This window comes from Meles meles, chromosome 6 (genome assembly GCF_922984935.1).
Source record: "Meles meles chromosome 6, mMelMel3.1 paternal haplotype, whole genome shotgun sequence".
In the NCBI taxonomy this organism is placed as follows: Eukaryota; Metazoa; Chordata; class Mammalia; order Carnivora; family Mustelidae; genus Meles; species Meles meles.
The window spans coordinates 74,857,644-74,878,017 of record NC_060071.1 but is presented as its reverse complement, the minus strand read 5'-3'; the positions used below and the strand labels follow the sequence as shown (position 1 = coordinate 74,878,017).

The 20,374-nt window shown below is 44.8% G+C and overlaps 1 protein-coding gene across 4 annotated transcripts in view; it reads left to right on the top strand.

Moving 5' to 3' along the window:
* Positions 1 to 7,064: 7,064 nt before the first annotated feature.
* The window catches only part of MYO5C (myosin VC), a 93,277-nt gene continuing 79,967 nt past the window's right edge, over positions 7,065 to 20,374 (top strand). For 3 of the 4 annotated variants that reach the window (XR_006818753.1, XM_046009077.1, XM_046009076.1), the window contains exons 1-2: positions 7,065 to 7,232; positions 18,900 to 19,010. Coding sequence is in view for 2 of the 4 variants with exons in the window: in XM_046009077.1 (XP_045865033.1) it covers positions 7,206 to 7,232; positions 18,900 to 19,010 (138 nt within the window). In the remaining 2 variants the exon portion in view is untranslated. Of the gene's footprint in view, positions 7,233 to 18,899; positions 19,054 to 20,374 lie in introns of all 4 variants that reach the window. The other variant, XM_046009078.1, reaches the window with a different exon arrangement.

Genomic DNA, 20,374 nt, shown 5'->3' with positions numbered 1-20,374 from the left:
TGCCAGGAAGCTGAGCAAGCCTCCCCAAAGTTAAGAGGTAGGTCACTCTCCAAGCCCACTCAGAGCCACATTAGAGCCCCCAGGGGGAGCTGTGCCCAGCCAAGCCCCCAGGGCACCTTCAGAGGCCTGTCCCCAGGCAAGCCATATGCAAGTCCGTGTGTCTGAACGTTACCGTGTGTGCATGCTGCCAGCGTTGACTCCGGAGCTAGGAGGTGTGCTCCCTGCATGCGTGTTAGAGAGGCTCCGCGTATGGCTGTAGCCTCTGCTCGCGGAGAAGCGCGTCGTGATTTCTTCTCAGGCTGTGCTGTGAGGACTGCCTTAACCCCTGCTCCCTTCCCTCGAGAGCTGCCTTAAGTTCTCTGGAACTTCTCCTCTGTAAGGGATGGACTTACCTGGAGAGGACATCTGGCCATGTTTCTCAAGGTTTTGTGAGGGTTTGGGTTGGGCGGGGCCTCCAACCACGAATTCCTTTCTCTCCTTCCTGCATGACTCTCCCTCCTGGGACTTTGCCTTCCTGTCTTTTCTGTTCTTTCCAAACAGGCACTACAGCTCAGCACCAGTCTCAGAGCCGGTGAATGTGGACCAAGAGAGTGGTCCTGAGTTTGGGGGGCTTTGTGTCAGAAGGAAGCAAATGAACATATGGAAGAAATAGCTAATTTAGCTTCTTGGTAATGCTTTAATGGCACGTTTTCTCCCTGATCTTTTCTTAATACAGATTAAAGGGTACAACTGCAAAACCTTCCATGGACATGCTTTAAAAATTTTTTTTAGGAACCCTGTACTATACATAAAAGTTTGAATGAAAACAAAGAAGAGTTCTGTTAAGTTCTAATCCATTGTATTACCCCAAATTAAATCAACCTGGAGTTATATACAGTAGATTTCTCATTAGATCAGGAACTGAAGGTACTCTGTGAAATAGCTGCCAAGATGCATTTTATACATTTTTTAATTTTCTAATTTGGTCTGGCGACAAATGCCCATTAGCTTAACTTCATGAGTGTCATTAGCTTCCTAAAATGACTGAAAATGACTAACGTTTCCTCAGTATTGTGATACAGCTTGAAATCTTTGAAAGAAACATGTTTTTCGAGTGGAAACTGGTATGTATAATTCAATGCTTGGTAGGTCAGTACATTTTCATGCATTTTTCAGTCAATAGTTTCAAATATCTTATTGTTACCATATGTTATAAAACTTTAGCCTACATTTCAGACTCTCTGAAATCACGTGAGCCATTTAATATTTTCCAACAAATGGTGACTTTTTCCTTTAAATGTGGATATGTGTGTTGTAATTTATGATTGCTGGTTATGTATTTTTGTGGACTCCTGGAGTGATGTTCACTTTTTTTGCGTCCGTGGAAAATTTAAATTGCTCTACCAATGTTACACAGAAATGAGCTCATCATGACATTTAACATATTGTATTTGAATTGCTAATTCTAATTATTAATTTACTGTGAAACGGATGTGTCGTTTAACTACAATGAAACTGAGCATTGCAGTTTTGCAAATATATTTCCTTGTTGGATCTGGAAGAAGGATTCCATTTTGATCTATGTCGAAAAACATGATACAGTTAATCCTTGAAAATATACGTCCATTAGGAAAGAAGCAGAAATACTAAGAAGTGAAATGCATTATCAAATAACTGGTTTTAAGCTGAAACTGTCCCAGCATATCTCACATGGAATTTTAAAAATTAAGTTAATAATTCACCTCATATCAACAAAAGCCTTCGAAACATGGGTTTTCACCAGTTATCATCTAGTACTAAGATGAAAACCAAAACAATATCAGATTGACATTTACGCTCTAAATTTGTAGTTGTCTAATGTTGTCCTTAGTAAATGTGCGTCATTAATGCTGTATTCTCCTAGCTATTATAGAAAATTGTTCAAATAAAGATATGGAAATAAAAGATTTTTGTTAGTGTCATATAAATAAGCTCAAAGCACATGGAACACAGGACACACACCAACACACAACACATTTTGGGCTGTAAAACACACCTTTAATATTTAAGAAGACAGAAATCATACGGTGTCTGCTCTCAGATGACAATAGAATTAAACTAGGTATAAATAACAGAACAGTAGCTGGTAAATCCCCAAATTTTCAACTTTAACAACATACTTCTTAAGATTTTTTTTTTTTTTTTTACATTTATTTGAGCGAGGGAATGTGTGCATGAATAAGCAGTAGGAGCAGAGGGAGAGGGAGAAGCAGACTCCCCACTGAACAGGGAGCTGGACACAGCACTTGATCCCAGGACCCCAAGACCATGACCTGAGCCAAAGGCAGATACTTAACCGACTGAGCCACCAGTCACCCCTTAAACAACACACTTCTAACACATTCAAAGAAGAAATCTCAAGAGAATTTTTAAAATATTTGAAGTAAATGAAAATGGCAATTTATCAAAACTTGTTGGGTGCAGTGAAAGCAGTGGTTAGAGGGATATTTATAGCATTGAGTGCATGCATTAGACAAGAAGAAAGAACAACAACAATCATCTAAGCTTCCACTTTAGGAAACTTAAAAAGGAAGAGAATATTAAATGCAAAGTAAGCAGAAGAAACAAAAATTGACAGAAATCAAAGACATTGAGGACAGAAAATCAATAAGAGAAAATGGATGAAACCAAAAACTCATTCTTTAAAAATATCAATAAAATTGATAAGCCTCTAGCCAGGTTAACTGATGAAAAAAGGAAGATGACATACTGTAGATTAGAAGTTGCTTGGGGCTGGCAGGAGTTGGTTTTGGGGAATTGAGAAGATGGGGCAATAACTGCAAGGCATGGAATTTCTTTTTGAGATGATGAAACTTTTAAAATTAACTGTGATGATAGTTTAATCCGTGAATCTACTAAAACTGCTGAGTTGTATTCTTAAGATAGGTGAAGTGTGTGTTATAAGGATTTTTTTTTCAATAATCTTTTTTTTTTTTTTAAGTAGATTTTTGACTTCTGGTATGACAGACTGAGAAGTTCAATAAATTCTCTCCTCCAAAAAAGGACAACACTGGACAGAAGTGTCAAAAACAGCAATTTTAGGGCTCTACAAATTGACAAACATCATACAACAAAATAGTAGTGTTTATTCACGACAAGCCACTGACCTCTGAGTAAGAACAGCATTTGTCTGACAACATTGCTTGGGGCTGCACCCATCATCCTCCCCTCACCCAGCTCAGATAACCTGGTAATTCCACCAGAGTCAGGCGAGCTATGAAAACCAGCAGCTTTGCTTTTGAGGGGCTCTCTTGATTTGGAATGGAGTGCAGTAAAACCCCTCACCCAGCAGTAATGCTAGTAATCAGAACTGTGAGACAACACATCTCAGTTGTTTTAAGCCACCCAGTCTGTTGTACTTTGCTACAGCAGCTGTAGGAAAGTAATACAGTATTAATCTCAAGTATCTGTGATGAATTAAGATGCATATTTTCATCACCAGAGGAATCACTAAAAAAATAACTCAAGAAATACAGTTCTTTTAAAAAGTGGGAATTAAAATGGTGTGCACACACACAGACAAACCAAAAACAAAAACAACAGTAAAAAACCCACTATCACAAAAAAATAAGGAGAAACAGAAACAAAAGATAAAAGCCATATAGAAAATGGAATGACAGTCATAACTCCAATCATATCAACAATTATATTAAATGCAAATGGATTAAATACTCTGAAGGCAGAGATTGTGAGGGATCTTACAACATACAGAGGGGCTAAGATTTAAAAACTAGATATCAAATATTGATGAAGCTATTAAGCAACTGAACTCATACACTGTTTATAGAAGTAAATTGACACAATTTTTAATTTTTTTAAAAGATTTTATTTATTTATTTATTTGACAGAGATCACAAGTAAACAGAGAGGTAGGCAGAGAGAGAGAGAGAGAGGGAAGCAGGCTCCCTGCTGAGCAGAGAGCCCGATATGGGCTCGATCCCAGGACCCTGAGATCATGACCTGAGCCGAAGGCAGCGGCTTAACCAACAGAGCCACCCAGGCGCTCCACAATTTTTAATCTTTTAAGAGATTTTATTTTTAAGTAATCTCTACAACCCAATGTGGGTCTTGAACTTACAACCCCAAGATCAAGAGTCACATGCTCTAACAACTGAACCACCCAGGTGCCCCTAGATATTGCTAGTTTTAAAAAATCAGATCAGCTGGCAATTTTTATTTTTAAAAAATAAAAGTTCAAAAAAGTTTTTATTTAGGAAAAAAATCAGCTAGACCTCTAGACTGGCAGAGGAGGAGGGAGAAACAGAGTCCCTGATAAGCAGAAAGCCCAATGCAGGAGCTCCATCCCAAGACCCTGGAATCATGACCTGAGCCAAAGGCAGACACTTTAACCAACTGAGCCACCCAGGCACTCCTCTCCAACCCACTTTATGTCCTTTCTTTTTCTCTATGTTATTATTTTGGACAAGATGTACACAACATTGAATTCATCAAAATCCTCTTTTTGTGGGACCTATCACTGTTGGTCTGTGCCAGGCCCTTAAAATTTTTTTGGTTCCTCCTCTTTCTTTATTGTCAATTTCATTTCCTTCAACATCGTAGATATCCACTCTTGCATAAATAATGTTGGCTTTGTAATTTATCACCCACACTTTTATTTATATACACTTTTATCCATGAATGATACATAATATTGCAGGGCTTTTTTGCTAGTTTTAAAATATATATGAAGACTTTTGCTATACATCCATTCAACATTGCTTTTTATATCTCTCTGAGTTGATATAAGTAGATCACATCCATTCCTGCTGACAGCTGTAGAGTATTATATATATACCATTTATTTATCTCCTATTGATGAATATTGGTGAGTATCTCCTTTAATATATAACTGTGTTATGATGAAGATTTATTTAACTGTCTTGTTCATGACCATGTGATAATTTGTCTGCCTAAACCTATTTTCAGTAAACATGCTCAGATTGCTGTCTAGAATGACAATATCACTATAGTTCCCACCAGTTGTGTGAGCAAAAAGTGATTTTCTCACTTCCAAGGCAGCATTTGATGCTGTCCATCCCAAATATTTTTGCCAGTCTGATGACTATAAAGTGATATCTCCTTGTTTTCATTTGTATTTCTCTGGTTACTAATAAGGGTGACATCTCTTTATGTGTTAACCAGCTATTAGAGTGTTCTCATGTGCAAATTGCCTATTAATTTTCTTGGTTAATTTAAAAAATTCGACTTACTGTCTTTTTTTAGACCAATTTACAGTAGTTTCAAATGTATCTTAGATTAATATTATAGATATTAATTATTTCTTGGTTGTTTATGTTGCAAGTGTATTTCCCAGGCTATTGTCTTTCTCTAAGAATGGTGTTTTTCACTGAACCCAAATCTTTCCTTTTGATGACCTCAAATTCATCATTTTTGCTCCCTATGATTTTGCTATTTTGTATCTTAAGACATTCTTTCCTAACCTAACATTTAAAAACTGGTACTCTTCTTTCTTCTCTTAAGAATGTTATGGTTTAAAAAAAAAAAAAAAGAATGTTATGGTTTGGGATGCCTGGGTGGCTCAGTTGGTTAAGCATCTGCCTTTGGCTCAGATCATGATCCCAGGGTACTGGGATCGAGTCCCACATCAGGGCTCCTTGCTCAGCAGAAAGTCTGCTTCTTCCTGTGCCGACAAATAAATAAATAAATCTTTTTTTTAAAAAGCCCAGTGATTTAAAAAAAAGAAAAAAGAAAAGATATTATGGTTTTAGGAGTGCCTGGGTGGCTCAGTAGGTTAAGCATCTGCCTTTGCCTCAGGTCATGATCTCAGGGTCCTGTGCTCCAGTCCCATGATCCACTCTCTCTCTTCAGCAAGAAGTCTGCTTCTCCCTCTGCCTCTGCCACTCTCCCCTCTCCTGGACTCTGTCTCTCAAAATCAATCAATCAATCAATCAATCAATCCTAAAAAGAAAACAAAAACCAACCAAACACTATGGTTTTACCTTTAAGTTTTGATCATGAATCTGTCTGGAGTTCTTTTGGGGGATACAGCATTTGTATAGATTTGCTTCCCCCACCACACACACAATGGGCCCATCTATATTAAATAATCTTTTTTCCCCACTCTGATCCTTAAGGCCACCATATCATATGGGGCCCTGCTGATGGACCCCTTCCGTCCCACTATTCATTTCTCCATTCCCATGCCAGTGTCACACTGTTCTGATGATGATGGCTTTGTGATATCCTTTCATATATAGTAGGGCAAATCTCACCTCTTTGGTTTTTGTTTTGAAGATTGTCTTGGTTCTATATAAATTTTATTTCATATAAAATATAAAATCATTGCACAATTTTCCAAAAGTCCCCCTAGGATTTTTATTCCAATTATATTAGGCGTATACATTATATTATTAATCTGGGTAGAATTGACACCTGTACAATTTTAAATATTTCCATCCAGGAAAATGGCATTTACCCCCCATGGCTTCAGGCCTTCTTTTTATGTCCTTGTAGAGAAATTTAAATATTTTCCCCACAAAGGCCAAGTGCATTTTTGTTAGTGTGATCTCCAGACACTTTATATGTTCACTGATGTGGTAACTGTCTTATTCTCCATCATACTTTCTATCGGATTTTCTGAATGATTATTCCTCACACAAAGGAAAATTACTCATTTTTGTATTTGATTTTGAATATGGTCACCTGGCTGAACTCTCTTACCAGCTCTAATAATTTGTTGATTCTCTTGGGCTTTCTGTGGCCATGATCATATCCTCCGCGCTTTCCACTAAACACGCTGCAAACTAAGGAAGCCAAAACTCGGACGGGGAGCGTCTCAGAACACACCTGTTTCCGGCCCCTGAAGGTGGGGGAATCCAGCCTGGCGGACGGCACCCTCGCCAGGTGGACCCACTGGACGGAGCAGCGCTGGCCAGAAGGAGGCTCGCTCCCTGCCCGCAGCCCCCGCCCCAGCCAATCGCGGCGCGGACCCGCCAGGCTGGCCGGGAACGACCAATCGGCGGCTGCTCTCCTCCCGAGGCCCCGACGCCGGGGGCGGGGGGAGGTGAGTAGTCGGCCGCTGGAAAACTGCCCCGGCAAGGTGGCCCAGCGCTGATTTACGCGCCCGCCGCGCTGGCGGTCACTCGCCCCCGGGCCTCGGAGCCTCCCGCCCGGCCCCCGAGCCTTGAAGCTTCACGGCCCTCGAGCTGTCCTGGCCTGTCTCGCCCATGGCGGTGGCCGCGCTGTACACGCAGGTACCTAAGGGCGGGCCCGCGGGAGGGAAGGTGGCCGGCGCTAACGCTGACTGTACCTGGCGCTCAGGCCACACCTGCGCACCTGCAGCGCTCGCCGCAAGGAAGCGCCGCGGAGGGCTTGGCGACCGGCAGCACCAAGAGTCGCGCTCCGAGGGCTCTGGTCCCTGGCCGCGGGGCAAGCACCCCCTGGGAGCCTGGGTCCACTCGGGATGGGAAGACCAAGTGCGAGGGGCTGCCTTCCCCGACCCGAGCTTCCCGGTGCCCAGGGATCGCGCCTCCTGCCCCCCGCGCCTCTCCGCCGCCTCCTCCGGAGCCACAGGTGGAATCAGAGTTGCCCATGGGGACGTGGAAATCTCAGACCCCGGCGACTAATAGTATCCATAATCTTCCTGACCCTCCTCGGAGCCCCTGAACAAGCAGCTTAGGACTACAGTATTCAGGATGCTTTCTAGAATTCCTGGGTCTTCAGAAATGCCTGCACGTGCATTAAGTTCATCTCAAGTCCTAAGTGGCAGCTGCCTGGGCGTATGAGGCAAGCTTCACCCGTAGGGGTTGAGGGCTGCCGTGAATCCAGAGGCCACGGGCTCTTCACCTCACACACATTGCTTTACAATTTACAAAGCACCTTTCACGTACATGCTGATTCTGGGAGTCACTCTAGAGCGTTTCTTGCAAACCGTGTCTTCCCTAGGGCTGAGGGCTCCACCCGTTATATAGAAAGATAGAGTTCTGGCACCCAGGACCTCCTGAGATGAGCTTGGCCAATTATTTGGATAAAAAATAATCTGAAAAAAAAATTTTTTTTGAATAGCCATAAAGTCGGACCCTCTCACACCCCAGAGGAGTAGACGCTATGGTTGCTAGTATTCCCATGGCTAAGACTAGAATCTATCCATTTCCCCCGACACATGCCCTCGGTTTATATTTTAAAAGACATTTTGCTATAGATACAAATGATAGTTATAAATAATTGTTTCAATGGTTTTTTTCTTCTACTTTGCTGAATTAATAATACAAGTACAAATCATCTAAACATTACTGTGCCCTCTAACACATTTCCATTAACTAGAGTTCTAAATGGGCACTGTTTGAACTTCCACTATTCCAGAAGAGTTTACCACTGAGCATGTGAGCCCTCAGATATCCAGCAGGGCTTCTGAGGTCCTCAGCTTACTGGAGGTAAAAGAAAATTTTGGAAAAAAGCAATGCTTGGAAGATATTTTGGAGTACAGAAAACTGTTGATTAACTTATTTTAGGTAACTGTTTTTTTAGAAGCAAAAATACACAAGTGTAAGCTTCTGTATCATCAAGTGCCGTCCACCACAAATATTTTTAAATACCAACTAGGTAGCAAGCATAATGTAGGAAAACTGATATGGAAGAGTTTTCTAGAGAAGAGCTTGGATGGACAGAGAATCCGAGATTCCCAGAGCCAGAAGGAGCCTTGAGGTCCATCCCTTCTCACTTTGTATCCAAATAGGCACCTTTGTCCCAAGGCTGCCTCTTCCTTTCCAGGTGGTTAGTCAGTCCCCATAAGGTCAGTTGCAGAGGTGGGAAGTTTTTATAGCTGTCTGTTTAGGTTTTAGACAACGTGTTTGTTAATGAGTTTTCCCAAATGGAAACAAAATCTAAGCCCTCTCCCTTGCTTCCCCATCACTTCCCGCAACATTCCCCAAGTCCACGGATCTAGCCATTTGTCCTTGAAGGCCAGCACACAGGATTAGCCCAAGTCAACATTTGTGTCCTGGGACCCTTGGCCATCTTTATGTCCCAGGAGTGCTGCTTCTCTGCACAGTTTAAGCCACACAACATTTTAAAGCAAGCTGAACCCCATTTCTGCACCCAGCGGCAAATAGTGGCACTGCAGCCGGGGGGCGGGGCGGAGGTGGCTCTCTGGGCGACAGTCATACCACCCCTGACCTGCAGGCTACCCCGTTCACTCACGTCACACTTCACACTGTTACCTGCCTGCCCCCTGTTGCATCTTCCTTCTGGCATATGCCTTGAAGACAGATATATTATCAGCCATAAAACATTTGCTAAGTTCTTTCTGATTAAAACATTGTGCTTGGGGGAGGTTGGAAAGATTTTTTTCAAGTGATAGAAATGAGAAATGTCGAATAATTCAGTTTGCTAAAGCCCTGCAGGGATGGAGGAGCCCGCTGGTAATAGAGCTGAGAAGAGAGGGTCTTCTCTTCTCTCTTCACGGTCTCTCTTCTCTCTTCACGGTGGCTGAAGAGTTAGGTCAGAGATTTATACTCTGGTGCAGATTTTGAGCATGGGAAGACAAAACCAGGGCTGTGTTTGAGGAAGTGGGGTATGCCAGCCGTACCCATGGGACTCACGGGGCTGGATTTTCAGGTCATCCTAAGTATCAGGGAGAGAATTAGCGCTGCCATATTGGACAGGGTGAATGGAGGCAGAATCCAGAGCGTGTGTGGAAGTAGGTGATGACAGGAATGGACTGGGTCGAGGGAGGGACCAGGGATGACGTGGATTTCAGGGTCTGGTTGATTGAGAGCAGGGGGTGCCGTGAACACACTGAGGCCCACCGGGGGAGGTGAGCTTAGGAAGTCAGGAGGCAGACTCTGTCTCTGCAGGGCTTGAGGCGATGAAGGGGTTTCCCGGGGCCAGTGCCCTGGGTGGTTAGAGGTTGGTGGGGAGGTTGCACCAGAGTCTTCTGCCCCAAGGTAGGAATTGAAGCCCAGGCAGTGAGAGCTTTGCCAAGGGAGAGAAGAGAGCCAAGACGGTTCACGGAGGAACAAAACTATTCAGAGGGTGCCCAAGATGGAGCCGTGATAAAGAGGAGGAGGTGGGAGACCTGGCATGGGAGCCACAGGGAGAGAGGTTCTGAGAAAGAGGGGACTCCTGGGAGGAAGTGTGGTGAGAGTAGCAATTGCTACTGGAGGAAGTGTAAAATGACCCTTCTCTTTTCAAAAGCTATTTGGCAACATGCCTTAGAAATGCTGAGAGCATTTCTCTTTGAGAGAAACCGGTTAGGCCATTCACTCTTCGAACCCTCTGGAAGCCCCTGTCACTCTGAGACTCACTGACTAGCCTCAAGGTCCTGCCTCTGCATCTCTCCACTGCTCAGCTCCTGCTCCGCAAAATTCTAGCAGCTCTTGGTGCACTTCTGCCCATTCAACATTCTATGCCTGAAATGACTGCTTTGCTCAGCAGCGCCTCACCTTCCAAATTCAATTTGACAGTGCCTCCTCTTTTTTTTTTTTTTTTTTGTAGTTTCAGAGGTAGAATTTAGTGATTCTTAAGTTGCATGTAACGCCCATTGCTCATTACATCACATGCCTCCTTAATGCCCATCACTCAGTTACCCCATCTCCACATCCCCCTCCTTTTCCAGCAACACTCAGTTTGTTTCCTATAGTTAAGAGTCTCTTATGGTTTGTCTCTCTCTCTCTGATTTCATTCTTCCCTCCCTTCCCCTATGATCCTCTGTCTTGTTTCTTAACTTCCACATATGAGTGAAATCATATGACGATTGTCTTTCCCTGATTGACTTATTTTGTTAGCATAATACCCTCTGGTTCTATCTGTGTTGTTGCAAATGGTAAGATTTCATAAAGAAAAGGTATCTAAATCAGCAAAGAAGAAGTCACACTTTAGCTCTGCAGACATGATACTCTATGTTGAAAACCCCAAAGATTCCACCTAAAAATTGCTAGAACTCATTCAAGAATTCAGCACAGGGGCGCCTGGGTTGCTCAGTGGGTTAAAGCCTCTGCCTTCGGCTCAGGTCATGACCTCGTGGGATCGAGCCCCGCATCGGGCTCTAGGCTCAGCAGGGAGCCTGCTTCCTCCTCTCTCTGCCTGCCTCTCTGCCTACTTGTAATCTCTGTCTGTTAAATAAAATAAATAAAATCTTAAAAAAAAAAGAATTCAGCACAATGTCAGGGTATAAAATCAAAGCACAGAAGTCAATTGCATTTCTATACACTAACAATGAGAGAGAAGAAAGAGAAATTAAGGAATTGATCCTATACACAACTGCACCAAAGACTTTGAGATACCTAGGAGGAGTGTCTCCTGTGAGAAATTTTTACAACAAGCTCTGCTATCTGGGAGCCTTTCACTTAGACTTGTAAGTCCTCATTTTTTTTTTTTTTAAGATTTTATTTATTTATTTGACAGAGAGAGAGACACAGTGAGAGAGGAAACACAAGCAAGGGGAACCAGAGAGGGAGAAGCAGGCTTCCTGCTGAGTAGCGAGCTGGAGGCAGGGCTCCATCCCAGGACCCCTGGGGTCATGACCTGAGCCAAAGGCAGAGGTTCAACAACCAAGTCACCCAGGTGCCCACTCTTTTTTTTTTTTAATTTTAATAATTTATTTGAGAGAGTGAGCATGAGCAAGGGGAGGGGTAGAAGTAGAGGGAGAAGCAGACTCCCCATTGAACAGGGAGCCCGATGTGGGACTTGATCCCAGGACCACGGGATCATGACCTGAGCCGAAGGCAGATGCTTAACTGACTGAGTCACTCAGGCCCCCAGCTTGTAAGTGCTTATTAACTCTGTGTTCCCCTAGTGTCTGAGAGTTTCTAGAGAACAGGGAACAGTGGGTCTCAATAAGCATTTTGTGTGCTTGCATCCATGAGTTTTTCTGCTTTCGGAAAGCAGAAGCATGAAGAAGATGATGATGGTTGCTTTTATCTCGCAGTCACGGAACCCTTCTCATGTGCCAGATGCCAGGCTCACTACTTTATGTGCCTTATTTCATCTGATTCAGCAATGTTATGTGTAGATGTTGTTATCCCAATTTTACAAATGGCTCAGATTGAGTAAATTGCCTAAAGTTGCATAGAAGTGGAGGAGGAGGCCAGATTAAAAACCTGTGTTCTTAATCATGTTGTCACAAATGGCAAGATTTCATTTCTTTTGATGGCTGCATAGTATTCCATTGTACATATATACCACATCTTCTTTATCCATTCATCTGTTGATGGACATCAAAAACAAGTGTTCTTAATACCTTCCACTACCACAACTGTGGTTCAACCACTTTCCCCATCTTCCTTCTCTTCTCCCCATTCTCTCAGAGGACTCATGGGAAGTCCATCCACTTCATAGCTGAGCATATGTTCTACGTGTGTGTGGGCTTTGCTTTTCTTTTTTCTTCATCTAAGATATTGGTGAAAGTGGTAAATGGGTGGTGAGGCAGAGAGCTCTATGGCATGGCTCTAGAGATCTTTCTTAAATTGTTCTGGCTCATTAATCAGGACTGAGGTTATAATTGGTTTTGCCACAGATTCACAGATTATATTATCCTTCAGTCATCTATTTCTCTTGCTTCTGTATGAGGAACTCACAAGACATCTTCAGGGAAGATTTTTCTTCTTCAGGGAAGTTTTGCTGGAACTCAGACGTGCAAGGTCAGAAGCAGTTCAAGGTCTCTAAAATAAGGTCAAATTTCAGTCTAATGACTTTCCATTTGGCTATTTTAAGAAGCTTTTAGATTTCTATGTATCATTAATAACTCTGGAAAATTAGATTTATCCATTGTATTATATATGGGTACTTCAAAAGAGTTAAAAAAAAAGATGTAAAAACTAAAATACCAAGCTTAGTCTTTTTTTTTTTTTTTAAGATTTTATTTATTTGACAGAGAAAGAGCACACACACAAGCAGGAGGAAGAGCAGGCAGAAGCAGAGGGAGAAGCAGGTGTCCCCCACCCCAAGCAGGTAGCCCAATGCGGGACTCATTCCCAGGACTCTGGGATCATGACCTGAGCTGAAGGCAGAGACCAACTGAGACACACAGATGCTCCCAAAGCTTAGTCTTTAATTGGTGCAACTAAACTGGGAATTTGAATTTTTGTTCAGTAGATGTTTACGGAGTGGGGAAGTCATTGTGTCAGGTTCCAGGGTGCAAAGACGAGACTTTTGAGGCTCAAGTGCCAGTGGAGAAGATGGGAAGCTACCCAGAAACCTGGGGAAGGGTCAGAGAGAGAAAGCTCTAAAGAGGAAGCATTCAATCCTGTTTGGGGTAGAGGGTTGACAGGGTAAGTGCTGACAAGGACAGGAGTTGTGAGCTGAATCTTGACGTCTGAGCAGTTTGCTCACTGGCAGCGAGAGGAGGAGTAGCACTGGTGGTAGAAGGAAGAGCGCCAAGGAAGGGCTTGGAATGTTCTAGAAATTGCTAGTGGTGACAGCTGGCAGAGGGTGGACGGAAGAGGGAGAGAAGCCTGAGTAGGAAGATGGGTCAGGACAGTGGCTCCCCACGGCTGGCTGTTCATCAGAATCAACAAGGGAGGGGGAAGTCTCAAAGCTTTCATCTTGTTGAACCCCACCCTTGGAAATTCTGATTCAGCTGTGGATGAGGGAATCTGTACGTCCACAGAAACCTGGTGTTCTGCCTAATTGAGGAAGCCCTTAGCAGACTGTGGTGTCTGTCAGGGGAAGATTGGTGGGGGCTGGGAGCAGGGAGTTGATTGATGATTATGGCAGTGGGGGTGGATGGGACAGACAGGTGAGACTTGTTTAAGATGTAGGCTTTCCAACACCTGAGGACCATTTGGTTGTTGGGGGTGGAAGGAGGGAAGGGGGTCCAGCACAGTCCCAAGTTTCTGACTAGACGGTCAAGAGAACTGAGGGGGATGAGTGGGTTTGGCGGGGTATGTAATGATCATTAGAGCTTGGAATTTGTGAGTGTCTGAGGACATGTAGGGGCTGGCATCTGGAGACCACTGGAAATGTGCTCTAGACCTGTTGAGAGGTCTGGGCTGGAGGTCTCTGGTGGACAGGTACCAGGGCAGTTGCCAAAGCTGTGGGAATGGAGGACACTCTAGAGAAAGCCTACCAGGAGGAGGGCCTGGGAAGGACACTGGGAGACAGAGGGGATGCTGAGGAGCCTGGGAAGGGCTTGGAGGGACAAGGGAGGGGGAGGAGGGGAACATAGTATCGCTGCTCTGACCTGATTGACTGAGAATGTGGAGATTCCCTTCCCGTCCAGAGAGCTGCTGGGAAGGAAGCTTGTGGTGTTCCCTATTCCATGTCAGGTCGTCAGGTCCTTTTTGTGGCCAACAGCCACAGATGCCTTCCGGTAGGCAGGCAAGGAAACAAGGTGCCCTCTCCTCAGCTGAGCATGTGGGGTGGGGGATTTGGCATGTTCCCGGGGACGCATCACTTCCCAAGGGTCGTGCTCCTGAAGGCTTCCCCTCATTGTCACGCCTCCCTTGGCTTGGAAGTTAGGGGACACACGGTCCCCCTCCATGGGAGAGTGTTTGCAGGCAGGACACGGAAGGTGGGCTTCCCTGCTCCCTGGCCCCATAGCAGGCCTGTCCCTGGTGGGCTTGGCAGCAGTCTGAGTCTGAAGGCTCCTGCTCCACAGGAAGGAGTCACACCGGGGAGGTCACATGAGAGCTGGTCACATTGTTTGCACAAGCTGCTGTTTGTTTGCCTAAATGCTGCAAAGTGAGCTCTTCCGGTTAAAGCGTTAAGGCCTGGCTTTGTGGGTCAAAGAATGTGAGGAAGGAGGGAGGGACCCAAGGGTGTAACTGACATGGAACTGGGTAAACTTTGTTGTGTTTACTTACCAGGCTGGGTTGCAGCCACCAGGCCCTCAATGACTGGTAGCATTGCTTGGCAGAGGCACCAGGCCTGGCAGGTGTGGGCGGCCTGGGGAGTCAGGGGCCATCGACGCCATTTGTGTTTCCTCCATGAGAGAAGCAGACATTTTGGTTCCAGGGTCCTAATACTGCCTTCCATTTAATACTGCTTTTGGCCAAAATAAGCCAGTGAAACTAATCAGCCTGTGCACTCTCAAGTAGATGGTTGCAGGTGAGAGCTCAAGATTCTTTTCTTTTCTTTTTTTTCTTTTTTAAATATTTTTACTTATTTGAGAAACAAAGTGATCAGGAGGAAGGGCAGAGGGAGAGGGAGAAGCAGGCTCCTCTCTGAGCACGGAGCCCGAGGTGGGACGTGATCCCAGGACCTGGAGGTCATGACCAGGGCTGAAGGCAGATGCTTAACCGACTGAGCCACCCAGGCGCTCTGAGAGCTCGAGATTCTTCTCAAAGCCAGATCATATAATGAACTTTATATGAACTCGTTCATATAATGAGTAGTTCAAAGTAGGAGTCACAGGCCCTGGCTCCATGGAGTCCTGGATTTCGTGACTTTGTGTGGTGTTTGGTGAATGACTGGCCTCCCTGAGCTTAGGGTTTGGGGTCAGTAAAACAAAAGGCTTGGATTGGCTCAGTGACTTTAACATTGTTTCTCAGAACTCCCGGCTTCCGTGGGAGGATGCCGGCCATGTCAGCTGCGGCGCCCAGCTCAGAGCCTCCTCAGGATGCCTCCGCTGTTTCTGTCTCACGTGGGAGGCTGCCCCCATTTCATCTGAAGCAAGCCTTCTGTGGCTTTAAAAAGAGCTTTGACAAACAACTTGGAGTAAGATGATCTCCCAGGACCTTTCAGTTCTAAAATTCTCTAGTGGCAGGGGTGCCTGGGTGGCTCCGTCGGTTGAGGGTCTGACTCTTGATCTCAGCTCGGGTCTTGATCTCAGGATTGTGAGTCTGAGCCCTGCGTTGGGCTCCATGCTTGGCTTGAAGCCTACTTAAAAAAATAATAGAATGTAATGAAATAAAATTCTATAGTGGCCAACTCTTGATGCATTGGGATATGCCATTAATGATTTCACTTATGAGGTTAACAGTGTTTTTGATAGCAAACCCGAGGTAGGAAATGGTAGTGTGTGGCATTAAGTATGTGTGTGTGTGTGTGGGGGGGGGTGCCTGTGTGTTTATGAGGCTTCTGTCCACGTTTGCGTGGACATGTGTACCTGAGTGTGTATCATTGCCCTCCAGGTCATTCTTCCGTTTTCTCTGTCCCTGTGTCTGAAATCTTACCCATCCCGTGACTCATTTCAGCAAGCTCCTGCAGGATCCCGCCTAGCTGTCAAGAATTAAAGCAAACCAAATAAACTAGGGACTCAGGACTGATACCCAGCCACTGAGATACGTATATATTTCTTTGCTTAAATAAGTCAATTTATTATTAACTAATAGGTAAATGGATGTGCTGCTTAATCAACTTTGTCCCAGTCTAGTACTGGCATTCTGAAATTTGTTTCTTACTTTTCTTTATTTCTTCCAACATCAAACGATTTTTAGTTACAATAAAGTTGAAAGGACTTTATAGTGACCATCTGTCCTATCACCTGATTCTACCATGACCTTTCACCATATTTGTTATATGTCTAGCCATCTTCCTATCCTTCTGTCCAGTCCTTAGACCATCTTATTTTTTGAAGCATTTTAGAGTAAATTACATGCCTCAGTACATGTCGTCCTAAATATATTAGTATGTCTATTGTTAAGAGTTTCATATTTGTTTAGTTCTTTGTGTAAGATTTTCAAACAGTAAAACACCAGTCTTAGGTCTGTGTTCTGTGAGGTTTGATAAGTGCTTATCACTTGGGTAACCCAAACCCCATCAAGGTATAGAATGTTGCCATCACCCCCAGAACATTCCCTTGAGGGTCTTCCCACTCACTTCCCAGCACCACCTACCCCCAGAGGCAACTACTGCTCTGACTCACCCCCTTACCGTAGTTTTACCTGTCCTCACCCTTCAAAGGGATTCCGACAGAACATACTCACTTGTGGATATTTCTTTAGCTCTGCCTCACGGTTGGAGATTTGTGTACATTCTTGCTTGTATCAGTAATTGATTCTTCTTACTGGTAAATAGTATTCCATTGTGTGAATGTACCACAGTTTCATTTGTCTTTTCATTCATTCTTGTATTAATGGACATCTAGTTTGTTTCCAGTTTTTGTCCAGGATGAATAAAGTTACTATCAAGATTCACGTGCACGTTTTTTTTTTTTGTGGACCTATATTTTGATATTTGCCTTTAAAGATTATTCTGATTATAAAAGTAAAACATGCAAATTGTAGAAAATATATAGAACGGTACCGAGGAAAATCAAAATGCCATGATTTTATTGCTCAGAATCTTTTTGTAACTCAAGACTCCTGAAGGTACAATCTTTCATCACAATGAAGTATTTCCTCAGTCAGAAGGCAGCGGTAGACCAGTGGCCCGAGGAGCAGAGGGATGCAAATATGCACATTGGCACCTGCGGCTCTGGTTTAGAGGCTGGCTGGGTTAGCAGAAGGACTGTGGTGACTGAGAGCAAATGCCTTTCCTTCTTAGCAACCCAGCGCATACACATAATAGATGCTTATTAGCAAGTGTGGAACGAATGAATGGATAGATGAATGGATGAACAGATGAACAGCCCTGCAGAGCAGTGTGAGACGTGGGATCTGGAAGGAGGAGTAGGAGTAGTCCGTGGGTGCTGCCGACAGGAAGAGAGGAATTAAGTGTGGGCCCTGGGACAGACACAGAAGCCCCCTTGTCTATCTTGAGCAGCATTCAGGTGCCACTGGTGAGTTCTGGAGAGTGAGGCTGTCTCCTTCCCAGCGTGCCAGTGTGAGTATTAGACACGCAGGTCAGTCTGCTAGGGCTGCCTTAAGTAGCCTGTGGCCTGGGTGGTGCTTAAACAGCAGATGCTTATGTTGTCACGGCTATGGAGGCTGGGAAGTCTGAGCGTGCAGACAGTGGCTTTCCCCGCGTGTACTCTAGTGGCCTTTTTAGGCAGATGCAGGTGGAGATTGCAGTGGGAGCTCTCGGGTGTCTCTTCCTACAAGGACACTAACTCCATCAGATCAGGGCCTTCTTACCGCATTTAACCTTCATTACCACTTAAAGACCCTATCTCCAAATTCAGTCTCATTGGAGATTAGGGCTTCAACATATGAATTGGAGGGGGACAGGTAGAGACCTAATTCAGTTCATAGAATGAGATTCTACCTAAAGACTTATATACCAACACTGAGTCAGCTGTTGCAATTGCCTGTTGGGAGTGGAGCCCAGCAGCCGCAGCTGGCCTTCCACAGGTCCCACAGTGGGAATCCTTGGCTATCCACCAGTGCGGTTAAGACTGAGGTAACACGGGCGCCTGGGTGGCTCAGCGGGTTAAAGCCTCTGCCTTCAGCTCAGGTCATGATCCCAGGGTCCTGGGATCGAGCCCCGCATCGGGCTCTCCGCTTAGCTGGGAGCCTGCTTCCTCCTCTCTCTCTCTCTGCCTGCCTCTCTGCCTACTTGTAATCTCTATCTGTCAAATAAATAAATCTTTAAAAAAAAAAAAAAAAAAAAAAAAAAGACTGAGGTAACACTACTCTAGCAATACTTGCATAGCATCTGGCAGAGTGCTTTCAACTACACAGTCTAATTTAACCTCCCAGCGAATGTGAAGTAGATATTGTACCCACTTTATGGATGAGAAAAATGAGGCACAGGAAGTTAAGTGTCTGGCCCAGAGCCCCACAGCCCATCAGGTATGAACCAAATCCCTCTGTTTCAACTCTCATAGACAGTTCTTCCCATGAAGTCCCATGATTTTCTTTCTAGCCCTACACTCTCAGTTTTCAAAGTATGTTTAGGATGCTTTAGGAATTCCATTGCCTATGAAATTGAAGCAACTACACACTGAAGACTACCTCATAAGCAACAGTTAGGTAGAAGTATTCCTGAAGAAGGGACCGACTGAGCAGACAGAAAGAGATCTCCCTGAGTCTAATTATCTTATGATCTGTGTTTTTGTTTTCAAAGTTCTGAAACTAAGCCTGTTTTATTCTGTTGTTCAGTACAACAGGGTATGGATTCCTGATCCTGAAGAAGTTTGGAAGTCTGCTGAAATAGCCAAAGACTACAGAGTTGGTGACAAAGTCCTGAGACTCTTGCTGGAGGATGGAACGGTGAGGGTCCTTGCTGGCCGTGGCTGCCACAACGTGTAAAGAGGTAGCTGGGTCCCGTGTGGAGGGTGACCTGTGGTCCCGTGGGAGGGGCCAGGTGGTGCTGTGATCCCCTCCTGTTTGTGCCACATGCCCGACATTGCCCTAATGAAAGCATCAAGGGCCCCCGTGTCACCAGGGCCTCTCTCTGGAGCGAGACACAGGAAGCAGGTCTCTGACCTGTGCTGCATCCCTTGGGATCCAGCATGGTGGGGAGAACACTGAAAAATGATCTGCCAGTTTGGTCACGCTCTCAGCACAAAGCGTGAGCAAAGATGAGAAACTTGGAGGGAGGTGGTCTGAGCCCAAAGCAAAAACTGGTAGAGAGAAACATCATGATGGGAAGAGGAAGAGAAATAGAGGAGGGAGATAGAAAATAGGAAGGGAGAGGGAGGGGTGAGAGAAGAACAAAAGGGAGTAAAATCCGTCCATGGGTGGTAGAAACAGGCAAGCACTGGGACCTCCAGGGGTTCATGTGGCAGGGTGATTGGGGAAGGGATGGGAGGTGGGACAGAAACGGAGTGCCAGCTTTGTGTGATGTTGTGAGGAGCCTGTCTGTGCGGCTGGAGCACGTCAGCGGTGGTTCCTGGGATCCGGGGTGCCTGTGAGCAGGTCCTCCCAAAGGTCGGATATGTCTTTTGATTGTCGGTTCCAGCAGATTTTACCATGACTTTAAGTACCCATCATGAGCTGTCCTTTGCCGCCATACTCCATAGCTGTAATGACACCCCCCCACTGGATCCATAACCAGGTGACCTGACTTTTTAGCTTCAAGTCCCTGGACTTGAAGAGCTGGGCGAAGGATTCGTGTTCCATCTGGGTATTAGAGTTGGTGCAGAGAATATCATATGAATATTAAAATGTTGGAAGTTTTGAGTCATGCACAAGGTCTCTGTAGAGACAGGACACAGAATTTACAATGAGACTATCATGGATTCGAGAGCTGTTTCCTGAGATCCTGGGAAGGGAGATGAGCGTGTGAACATAGTGGTTAAGGGCACTCCCTCAAGAATCGTGCTACAGATTCAAAGCCTGCTGTGGCCACTCTCTAAGTCTGTAACCCTGAGTCCTTGGGTTTCTTCATATGCAAATTGGAGTTCCTAACAGCACCGTAGTGACAGGTTTGCTGTAGATCAAATGAGATGATCCATGTGTGTGCATGCATGCACACGCACATGCACACGCAAGTGCGACTCGAGACCGGCAGGAGGATGCCGTACTTGCATGGAACCTGCCCTTTCCCACCAGTGGCTCTTTGCAGCCTTGTTGAGCACATCCCGTGCGCGGTCCAAGTTCTCATTAGGGAGCGTGCGGCTCTGGGAGGACAA